The 12,880-nt window shown below is 28.4% G+C and overlaps 1 protein-coding gene across 1 annotated transcript; it reads right to left on the minus strand.

The window, feature by feature from the left end:
- Positions 1-889: 889 nt before the first annotated feature.
- On the minus strand, positions 890-12,455 carry LOC111028443 (protein TRC8 homolog). Its single transcript, XM_022307093.1, has 6 exons — positions 12,406-12,455; positions 2,934-3,192; positions 2,640-2,866; positions 2,329-2,578; positions 1,931-2,251; positions 890-1,154 (listed from the first exon to the last, which is right to left on the minus strand). Exons 1-6 carry the CDS (start codon positions 12,453-12,455, stop codon positions 1,125-1,127), a joined length of 1,137 nt encoding a protein of 378 aa, XP_022162785.1. The 3' UTR covers positions 890-1,124.
- Between the last annotated feature and the right edge of the window lie 425 nt (positions 12,456-12,880).

The raw sequence follows: 12,880 nt of genomic DNA on the forward strand, positions 1-12,880 counted from the left end.
TTATCATTCAGTAACAAGCAACAATTTGAAAACCTTAAACCAAGGAATTTGCAATTCATTATGTGAATTGCAAGTTAATAATAAGTTACAAGTTACTTTTTCAAAAAAACTTTTAACTTAACTAGTTAAAAAAAAAAAATGGAATAGTAGATAAGTAAATAGTTGTAACTTTTATATGACTTGGTTTTTTTCTTAAAATTATTTTTAGTATATTATATAGTCTTTCCATAACAAAAAAAAAAAAACAATTTTGTTATAGGAATATGTTACTGTATTAATGTTATACATAAAAAAAGCAACATAACTATTAACTTAACTTAATATTATTATCATGAAAATGTGTAACTTAACTTAGTTACTCAAATTCACTTACATTATAAAATTTATTTAAACTTAGCATCATTATTTTTTATTTTAAGATAACAAATAACTTAAACTAGTTAGAAAAATTTACTACTTAATTACTATAAATTAATAATTACTACTTTTAAATAATTTTAAATTTCATTAAGTTCAGAAAATGATAATTTAAGTAATAATAGCAATAGTGGAGTCTTTCAAGTTTTTTAAAATAATACATTTTTTATGAAAACAAAATAACAAAAAATGTTTAAGGTTATGTTAACATCTTAACTAATATTCAAAGACAACATTTTAAGTACAAATTAATATGACAGCTATTTTTTTTTTAAATTCTTGTGTAAAACCAATACATTCAATAATTGGCTCTTAAAATAGAAAAATGTGTTATTTAAATTCATTTGACATAATACAATTTTTTTATGCTATTTGGTGAAATAAGTAATTATAAAACACCTAGTCCATTATTTTAAATCATACAAATGTTGACTATTGATCAAATTGTTTATTATTGATAATTATGCAAAACTTTGAGCAATATAATAGAACAATAAACACTCAAAAAATCAAAAATTACTTTTTTTAAATTAAATGGTTTTTGATGTTATGGTAAAGTTGTTAATGCATCAATTAAGTAAAAGTTTATGATAAAATCTAATCAATCGTAAGTAACTAAGAATTATCAGCATCATTAAAATGTTGAAGATCTTGTCAGTGGATCTTGTATCCTGAGTCTGGACATATTTTTACATTTCTGCCTTGTTTTAAATACTTTTACACAAAGGGCACTGATCCTAAATCACAAAATAAAACAACAATTAATTAAAAAAATTATGTACAATTCAAGTAACAAAAGAATTGCTAGGTAATTGAATCACATTTCTATTGATAGACTAGAGCAGGGATGGCAAGCCATTTGAACACTGCGTGACCAAAATTACCTTTTTTTTTTAGAGCGTGCCATGAAAAAAAATATTAAAAATATTATATTTTGTTATACTATAATTTGATTGTATGATCAATGTATTAGTATAAAAAGGTTAGTTTAGGTAAATAATAATTGTATAATATTACTTTGTTAATTATTTATTTTAATGTGATTTTTGTTGTTGAACATTTGATGCCAATTCGTTAATATTTGGTTTATAATTAGTAACTTTTAATAAAGTACATGCGGCACTGCATTCATCAGTTCATCGTTAATGACCAATCAAAGCCTTATGCTTCTTATCTATTACCTATAATATTATATATTATATAATATTTAATAGTGCCCACAAAATCTTTTCGCATGCCATAGATTTGCCATCCCTGGACTAGAACTTTGTATTTAGCGATCCTAGAAGTACTTGAAGAATTCAAATACTAAAATTACTTGAACAAAATGTGTTGATACTTTCTGAGTGTAATTATTAAAAATAAATAGGTAAATAATATTGTCTGTATGAATAAAATTTTATTTGTAGTCATATCATTTTTTTTTTTGGACATTAAAATTAGAATCTAAGGTTAACTTATTTTACAATTTACAGATCAGTTTTAGTAAAATTAATATTTAATATTTATATACCTGTATGTAGATCCATTGACGCAGACAGTTACCATGGAAAAAATGTTTGCATCTAGTTATTTTTGCAGATATCATTTTTTGATAACATATGGCACAAACATCATCTAACTCAGATAATTGAACACTAGTAGCATCTGGTAATGATTTAATTTTTTTCCCAACTGTATAGTGTTTCATGAGTATTCTCCAATTTTTCCTCTCATAACCAACTTTGATACATACTCGAAAACAGATTGTGAATGCAAAGATTACACCACCAGATACAAAAATCAAATCATAAACATCATTTAGAAGAATAAAGAACCCAAAACCATATTGCAACTAAAACAAAAATTTTAACATTAATATCATAAAATAAATTTTAAAGAATTTCTATAGTAATTATAGATTATTATTACTATAATGCCAAGGAAATTAATATAGAACACATAATCATCCATATCTTCCCAGAATGTTGAGAGATTGGAATTAATTAATAATAATGAGTAAACAGATAACGACACCAATACTCTTAAAATAAGTGAAATATTCATAACAGTAACTGATAGTAGCCCAGGACTAACTGAATGGTAAAACGACCACAAATAATATATCGTAGTTCCTCCATTCACTATAAGAAATCCGCAAACTGTAAGAGCTCTTGAATGCCTAAACAATTTAACAAAATTAATTTTAAAACATTCTTTATAATAGTGAATGCACTACTTACTTATTAAGTGAACGACTGTAGCTGTGAGAACCATTCAAATTTATTAATAATTGATAAACAGTATCAAAGATGTAATTCTGCAATGTAAGAGAAACTAAATGAATATTTTCTAATAGTTTTATCCAACGGTTTTCTGTATCTAAGCCTGTTAGTCCAGATTGCATAGCTAGTATAAAAAATAATATTGCTGATTGTTTTCCATAATCCACTTCATCAATCAGGAGCACCTAAATAAATAAACTGTTATAAACATCTAAAAAATTAAATACATTTTCAGTGCCTTAAACATTTTACCCATTGGAATAATGCTCTTAAAATATGATTAAAAATGTAGGATACAAAGCTTGTCATTCCCAAAACTGCTGTACATGTGTCGCATCCTTTAATTATCAAATACTTCACAACTTCAAAGAAAGTAAAATTATTTATTTCTGTATTAGTCGGCAGGTTTAGAACTTGGTTCAGTATTTGTATCACCCAAAATAATCGAAAAGCATCCGGGATTTTTAGATGATACCATGATAATTCAAGTGTATTTAATATTCCAAAATTACTGGAACCAGATACATAATAATATATGAAATAGAAGGTAAATTTAGTCTAAATAAAATATTCAGATTATTATACTTATTGGTTGGCATAATAACTAAAAAGCAATGTTTAAGCATTAGCATATTTTTTTCTTTTGATAATTAAATTTTTAGAGTATTATAGATATTTGTTTTGTAACCTTTAGAATGCAAAGGTAAAATTTTTAAGTTACATATTTAGAATAGCTTCCTACTTTCCTATCAAGGCATATTTAGATTATTTTAGTTCATGTTATGAAATATAGATATAATATTTGATATTTTGGAGGCATTTAAAATCAACAATAAAATAAGAGAATATGTATTTTATTTGGGAAATTTATGATTATTCAAATTTGAATACAAAAATCAAAAGTCAAATACAAATATGAAATATATATTAAAAAAAATGTTCATTTGCTTAAGCTTTTGGATAACTTAAAACTGTACATAAATTATTTCTTTAAGAAACACTTATGATATACCTTTTTTTTGTTTAAATCATTTATAGGTACCTGGTTAAGTTGATATTTTAGTGCAGAAATGTTTAATATTTATTTGATATTTTGAAACTTTGTTTGATATTTTTATATTCTAACACATAAATTGATATTTTTAATATTTATAAGCATATAATTATTTTTTGTTAAGTATACTATAAAGCATATTTTAGCATTTAAAAAAGCATATATTAAACTTTTTTAGTGCATTTAAGCCCAACCTTTAGTTATAATAATATACATAATAGCCTTACTTGATGATCCCTCGTATCTGGTTATATTCATTCCAAATTAAATTTGTTATGGTAAACATATTTAGGAATAATGTTTTCAGCAAAATAAACAGTTGCAACAATGTTGATAGTATGATTACTGTGCTTAAAATCCTACTCGTATTGGGAATTAACGCAATGAAAGTAGGAATAATAAAACTATACCTGAAAACCTGAAAAATTAAATATGTTATTTTTATTTTAAAATGAAATTTAATTATATTTGGTATTTACTTTATGAGTTGAATGATCTGTAGTTAAAAATTGTAAAACGTCAAATATTAGTGATAGAAAATACTGTAGTATTAAACTATAGAATGACTTGTATAGCCGAGGATATATTTGAATTAAAATAATTATATATCCATCTGCATCCCATGTTATGAGTTCATTTGCCATGTCTATTTTAAAGTTGTTGTATTCTCCTGATAAAAATCCTAGTGTTTGTATGTTTTCCCAGTAAGAAACAAGTACAACACCCACAGAAAGTACATAAAAGTACACTGGTAGTAAGTACTTGGCATGTATAATCATTAAAAATAATGATGAACAAAACACTAGAAAAATTAAATATTACATTGAATTGACTGATAAAGCTGTATTGTTATTTTTTATTGACAATTTATTGAACTTACCTAAACATGATACTATTATTTTCATGAAAGCTTTGTAATATTGTGTGGACACTTCAATTTCACTTTGGTTTAGTGTATTATTTACAGGAAACATTAAATTGACAAAATCTGGAAGTCCGAAACTACTTTTAAAGAGTTCATCCAAAATAAAAATGAGAGGAACTCTCAATATATAAACAAAGTTCATGACAGCTATCGTTTTAAATATTTACACTTTAAAGCCAAACAACCACTAAAGTAAGAGTAAACAGTTACGTAACGATATTATTACCTGAAAATAATAACAAAAACTATGAATATTGGTAATATTTTAAATCAGAATTAGAGAATATTGAGAACAAAATACTACAAATCTACAATCACAGGTACAGCCAACCATGTTACAAAATTATTTAAGAAAAACAAGTGAATAAGAATAATAACATAATTACATTATGTTGATGGCACAATTTGATTAATAAAGATTATTTTTATCGTTTAAAAAAAAACATATAGGTACATATGATGCAGTAGCTAAACATACCTAATATATAGTAGAAAAAACTAAAAAAAAAAGACAGTCAAAAACAAAAATATTAAAGTAGGTATCACACGTTAGCATAAAAGTGAAGCATAATATCCAAAGCACAGACTAAGATATAATAACTGATTGCATCAGCGAACGGCAATTGATGCGTTTTCAGCGAACCTCAAATATTGTTGAACGAGAAAAAAGCGTGATCTAAGACTATATAGTGCGAGAATTCCTGATAGAAGTATCGAGTGACGAGTATCAACACACCATCTATATTAATTGTTTTAATGCGTATTGCATTCCACCAGCGATGTGGAATGTGACTAGATCCTAAATTTCCGGGCGGCGGTTTTTACTCCGATCGGTGGTATAGTGGTACAATATAGAAATCATGATTAATATATAATATAGATACCATGAGGAAAACTGGATACAATTAAAAGTTCAAGACCCGACGTTATTTCAGTTCGTTGTCATCACACCTTTTTACTTTATTACGATAAAAATGCCATTTAGATCACCTGTTTGGACAATTGTATCGGCGTATCCAATAGACTAAGACATATTGGACTGGAAACAGTGGAAACTAGCAGCTTATCAGTGGTTATGCGCAAACTATTCTGTATGAAACTGACCAAGGTACAAAACGTGACTCCAAATAAAACCACCTGTAGCGCTGAAAATATTCGATACCCTAACCTAACATTTTGATGCCCACCCCCCACCCATCGGCCATATCGTTATATCTTAGAGGGTGATGTATATCAAACCTGTTTAATAAGGGGACGCTACACTGATATTTGTTGTCTCCGTCTTACAAGTAGGTAACATGGCAAATTTTATGCTCAGTAGATCACTTTTAGCTCCGTTTGTTTAAAAATTAGAGTGAATTTATCTCTTATAAAATTTAAAGGTCAGATTATTATCTAGAAAATCTCTTCAATATTTTATTATTCCTAAATTTTAAAGCGAGTTAATGAGTATTTTAAGATGTACAAACAATTTACAATTTTTAAACACTGATAACTCGCTTTTAAATTAAAATATATAACCTTGAAGGTATGGCATATTGGTTTATAATTTATATTTATGAATTTAATACTATAGTTGAGAAATCTGTGAGTCATAACCATGAACAACAGAGTGAATCTTTAATAAATAGACAGAAAATTAGCAATAAACTAAAATGCATAGCATTAGATGATCCAGTTGAGAGACCTTCCAAAATTATTCATAGAGAACTCAGAAAAAATGACACAGATACATTAAATACCTATGACTTACAAATAATTCGAAAAAATATACATTATGATAGAAGATCGATAATGTTTAAATTAACAAATTTTAAATTATTATTGAGAAACTTGAGCTTGTCGTTTCTTACACAAAAGTTCAATACGTGGTCAAATTGAAGACAAGCACACACGCATTTCTTTATTATTGGAAAGAAGCCTCTCCCGTTTTTTGTTTTTTTTATGTTTGTTAGTGCTTAAAAACCTAACTCGCATAAATAGGTAGGTGGTCGAAAAGTGAAACAAAATGTTGATTGCTTCATCTACTTATCCAGGATATTCTGTCTTTACATACATCCAAAATCTAATTAGTGATAAATGATGATTCATTATATTTCAGTCGTAGTATTCTATCCTCCTAGTTTTTCAGAGAAGACGATACATGTATAGGCAAGTGGCGATAACTAATGCATTTGGCGAAGTTGTCGAGTTATCAAGTGCGTGAGTGTGCAGTGAAAATGTGTGATGTATTATAGTGTACCATGAACCAAAAAAGGTCGAAAACAACTGTATTAACATTACTTCCCATCCTTAAATATGGAGTTAGGTCCAAAATTCACTAGGGCGAATGGATCTTGTGAATAGGTATAGCAACTTAAGTGACCGCGGATCTCAATAACAAAGAGGATAAATGTCCACACTAGGTTACACCTGACTTGTAGATGACACTTGGCCCAAAATGTTGACTTGTTGTGTTCTACCCGTTAAGAAAGTACTACCCCACGATAGTAGTGGGCCACTAAAGCCACGGACACTAATTTTATTTATTAATAATTTGTGATCTTGACAGATGACTTATTTATGCCAGTATATATGTACAGCATCAACTTGTCCTTTTTTTTCAATGACATCGAATAAACTTGTAACGTAAACTAGCAAATAAGTACTAGTTGATTTGGGGGTTTGGAAACCATGCTGTTCGATAATTATGACATTATTGAATATAATATTGGATAGTTAAGGTTCAATTAGTTTAAATTAGAGGTAAGGAAAAAATTTCTCATTGAATTACGATTTACGATTTTTAGACTTAAAGATTAGTTTTACAAAACTAGGTTTCCACAACTGATAGAAAATTCCTAGAGCGAGAGACATATCTAATAAAGTATATCTGAGGCGAGCGACGGCATAACAGCGTTTATATAAAATAATTTTAGGTAGCTTATTAGGTTCGTAAATGCAGTCAAGACACATGTGAGTACAAGGTATACCTTCAAAGACCGGGGGCAGACTATTTTATGAGGCGGCCGCTTCGTGCAAGGTGAGGGTGGTAGGGGTGGCTCGTGAGGTTCATTGAAGGTGGGGCACAAATATTCCCCTCATTTTCCACTATCACAACTTTGAACTTACCACCAATTCCTATCAATATTTTAAATTAAATAAAATATTTTTTTGTTTATAAAAACCTTTTAATATACGTCTTGCATAACAAATAATAATTTTGAAAGAAAATTATGGATTAAAAATAAATAATAAATATAATTATAAATACAGTATTATACAGTTAATCAGTAATACTTTTCAATTCCAAATCGATTCGTCCGTCTTTTTCTTCTTTAATACTATTATGGCTTCTTCGTTGAACTTTGGTATTTTTCCATTTTTTTTTGTATGGATAATAACTGCTAGTGCAGTTAATCGCTCTTCTGCCATAGTATTTCGGAGAAACGTATGATCATGTTATCAAAATATAACTTCTGTGCTACGGAAGACGGCCGATGATATCAATACGGAGACGATAAGGCCAAGAAAATCTCGTTAATCGCAATAAAAATAGAATCTTGGCACAATCCGACTGTGCCCGGCAATGTCGTATTAATTCGTGTCAAAAAGTGGGAGAAATCTAGTACCCTTGATTGGGCCATGGGGGGCACAACGAATTTGTGCTCGCCGCCCAATGCCCGTTTGATATTATAATATGTACGTATTGTAGGCAAGTATTTGATAACATTTTTTGTCTCGATAATATTTTTGAATAATATACCAACTATAGATTATGTTGGAAGAAACACTTACTCAATTTTAATTTAATATATATTTTTCTTCTGTCTCAATTTTGTAGATGTAGCACGTGCCCGTGTGCCCCATAGCACGAGCCACCACTGAGGAGTGGGTATCCCAATAACCCCAGTCTCCTAGCCTGGATGGCTAGACTAGTTTATAATTTGTATTCACATAGTCACATACGACATACATATATCGTGTATCTATCTAATTAAAGATTAGGTACCCGTACACTACTTGCGTACACATTACTAACTACGTTACATTATTGAGTAACTGATTAAAGATATAATGAATGGAGACAATGGAGTGTAACGTTTAACATCAATAAGATATTATAAACAATAGACACATATAATAATACAAATTTTATAACATACTTATTCAAATATTTAATAAATAGATAGGTTTAAAAGGGCTAAAATTGTGAATCGGTTGTACATCTTAAAATACTCAGTACTCTCTTTCAAATTAAAATATAATAAAAATCCCACGAGATGCCTTAGATAATATAAACTATCGGATCTAGTTCTAGTTTTTACTCATGGGTGTAGGGGCCGAGCCCACAACTGAGAGGTCCTCAAGATCTTGAGTGTTGCGACCAGAGGCCGTAAGGGACAACGACTTATTATACTTTAACTTTGCTCTTGTATGCTATAGGTCACAATGTCGAAATTTCAAGCTAACACAGCTTACACTTTACAGTAATATTATATGTGGCGATACCTTACTCGTACAACCAAACAATTGAAACTGCTATAATTTTTATATAATACTATAATACTATAATAGTTTCCAAAAAACGTTTTTACACCAGCGTTTTAACCACAAAAGCAAGTCGATAAAAAAATTTTAATTCGTGAGAGGAGACTGGAAAAGTGCATTTGTTCCCAAAAATGTATCAGTTAATTCATTAAATTAACAATTACAGTATGATCATTATGAATTATGATACATAATAATATTCTAATATATGTACTGTATACAAAAAATTAATAAAATAAACTAATTTATATACTAAATTAATATTAATCAAGTTATTAATTTTAAATACAATTTATATGTTGATGCTGAGGTTCAAATAAGTATTTATAATTTATTTGTTTCAAATCCACACACTTTGAATACTTTATATATATATTTTATAAATATATTATTATGTATTAATCAACTGATCCAGGGAATAACTTTTTAAGATGCTAAACGCTTGACAGATTTATAGATAATTATTATAAATTAGACTTAAACACATTACGCCATTAGGCTCTATATACAATTACACAAAGTAAAGTATTTATTAGCTAAGATAACTTTCAAGCTTAGGATTATGTTTGTAGATCGACCTAGACAAAAATTACAACTCTGTTTTTAGTAATAAGCAATATTTTACTAATGCATAACGTAATAAGCATGGGCGTAGTATGCATGGGGGCTGTAGGGGGCCCACACAGAATATTATGTAGCCCCCTCAATCCCCGTGGTGTTTACTTTCATTTTTTAAATTTTATCCGAAATTAAAGTTTTAAATGTTATAATTTTCCCTAAAATTCGTCAAGGCTTCATAGTATAATATTAGCAGTGTAATGTTTATTGACAATACTATTGTACTTACATACATATACCTATTTATTTTTATCATAAGCACATTTATTTATAGACCAACGCGGAAACGCCGTATTAGTTATACGTCGTGTCGTGCATATTGTCGCGTCGTCCAATGACGATAACCCGATAATATAATTATATTATAATTGTTTAGAACACACACACATAATATTTATTTATTTCAGTATTTTTCTGAAAACCGTGGTTTGTTGTTTGCTCATGTACTGCAATCACATACGTCTCTTTTATTTTTCTTATATGATCATTGATCAATAAAGAAAATTATGAAATAGATGACATCATACCTGTTGTAGACAACAATATTTTTCCAATTTTTATAAACTTTTGCAAACTGCACTTACTATACCAATATCATCTGCCTCATGTGAACCTTCATTTTCTGTTATGCGGCGAATAAATAATTGGACTAGAAATACCATGACAAATGATAGATTTACAAACTGGTCAATACTTCATATCGAAAGAGATTTATCACATGCAATAGAATCAGAAAATGTATTTTTTAAAACATATTTTCAGAAAAACACAGACGCCTAGGCCTAGCTTATGTTTGATTTAATAATTAAATTTTAATTGTTTTATCTTTTTTTTTTATTGCAAAATAAAATGCCAGGTTAAGAAGAAGGCAAATATAAATTGATTTTTTTTTTAGAAAATGTTCTTTTTCTTTTTAATTCCAGTTAAACGAAAGGAGTTTTTTGAATGGTATTATTAATTGTAGCCCCCACATATAATTATGCCAAACTACGCCCATGCTAATTGGTATTTGTATTTATTCTCGGTTTCTTAGATTATATGAGCTTACCAACTCATCTTCCTTATCTAAGTCAGTTTTATTCCTAATTAATTATTTCACTTAAATAATTTATTGATTAACATTCATTTTCACCTAAAGAATTCTTGTTATCGTTATTGACGTTTTTGTTTCGGTATAAATGAAAAAAAAATATTTATACCAAAAACTCTTATATGTTTAATTTTGGCTTCTTTCTAAAATTAATTTCATGCCTTGTTTTATTCATTATTGTTGACTGAACTCGTACTTGTTCCGTTGATTTTATAGACGGCAGTATGCCAGTATAAATTACATTGTGAGTCCAAAGTTTCTTATTTAGATTTTTTTTTGTATGTAACATAGTCCTTTCTACTTCTACTGACGCCCGGTAATCACGTTCAATCTTCCGGTTTTGCTCCGGTGTGTGTGTGGAACTGTTGTTTGATAGCCAATAAATGATTATAATATTATATAATATATAATTATATATAAATCACATATTTCTATACAACACTAGTTATTTTTTGTTTATAAACTCTAAACAGTCTAAACAATTATCAGTTCATTATACTTTGACCTTAAAACCAGTATCAGTTTTTATTTTACGTGCCTATTAATGTTTCTATCGAATATTTCACTTCGCTTCTGTGTTTTATAAAATATACTATTTTACAAAGTGAATAATTGTCCAAAATAATCAAAAGTATTTTGACCCTCCAACAGATTCATTTTTCATTGGTATGCATAAATAAAATTAGTGTGTCGGGACACATTACGTGTGTACCTATTAGGTACGTCTCCTACAATTTTCGTGTTCTTTGAATGTCCTGGACTTAAATGTTTCTTTATGTTGGTTACCGATTACACATGAACCAATGAAAGATTGATTTCCGTTATCTTTTAATTTTATATTATGTGTTTTTAATATATTATAATTAACATACTTTGTATTTTGATGACTCAGCCTTTCATGCCATAATAATTCTTCCATGGCCCTTGATAACAATATTCGATTGTGGTTCTTCTATATTAAGTGTAATAACTATGAACTTTAATTTAAATAATTTTGCTTGTCTCTCACTTGTCTTTTACCTCTCTCAGTCCGTTTCTTGAAAACGCAAATTTATTTTGATCCGATGATAGTGTTAGAACTTTATCTAACGCTGTACAACATGAAGTACATAATATAAACGTCTAATTGATAATTATTATTCCATTTACTGTACGCAAATAATAATTTTTTTGTATTACTCTTACCTTCTGCTAACAAACTTAAACCCACACCTATTCTTACTTGAATTGGTTTGTCAAAAAATATGTTGTTATAAAACTAGTTTATTTTAAGACACATATGATCGAATGCTCCTGAGTCAAGTAACCAACTTTTCCTAATATAATTTGTGTTAATTGTCCTGTGATAAATGCAGTGCCATCTTAATTTTTACTTGTTTTGCCGTTTGTTGTCTAAACTTCTTGATTTTTCAAGTATTTTCTGCATTTATTTTTTCAATGTCCTGCTAAGTTACAAAAATAATAATTGCCAGATTTTCTGTTAGCTTTATTTTTATCCCCAGATTACCAATTCTTCTTTGAATCTTTTGTTAGTGTTATAGATTTTTGATGTTCCATCGCTAACATACTTCTTTGTTGAACCCTTAATTCTTCAATTAATAATATACTCGTTAAAAATGATTCACTGTTTTATCACCTGCTGCGATAGAGTCCCAAGCTCACTGTAAAAATTATTACACACATCATATAAAGTTATTAATATCAGTTTCATTCCCAAATTGTCTAATTTGGAAATATGAGTTGACATATCCGCCGTTTTCATTGAAAAACTAAAAAACTTTTGTTGAAGCAAATGTAAACTTGCTTCTGACTTTTGTTCGTAAATACTGAGAAGTTTTTCCACATTTAAAACGAATTCTCACAGTTTCTCAAATTGTGTAATGGACCATTGTCTACTGAAGTAAAAATTAATTGTTGACACTTACCGTCAGCTCTATTTCAGTCATTAGTCGAATTTTGCCCAAATAGCTCTAGCTTCTTCG

The sequence above is a fragment of the Myzus persicae genome, unplaced genomic scaffold, assembly GCF_001856785.1.
Source record: "Myzus persicae strain clone G006 unplaced genomic scaffold, MPER_G0061.0, whole genome shotgun sequence".
Taxonomy (NCBI): Eukaryota; Metazoa; Arthropoda; class Insecta; order Hemiptera; family Aphididae; genus Myzus; species Myzus persicae.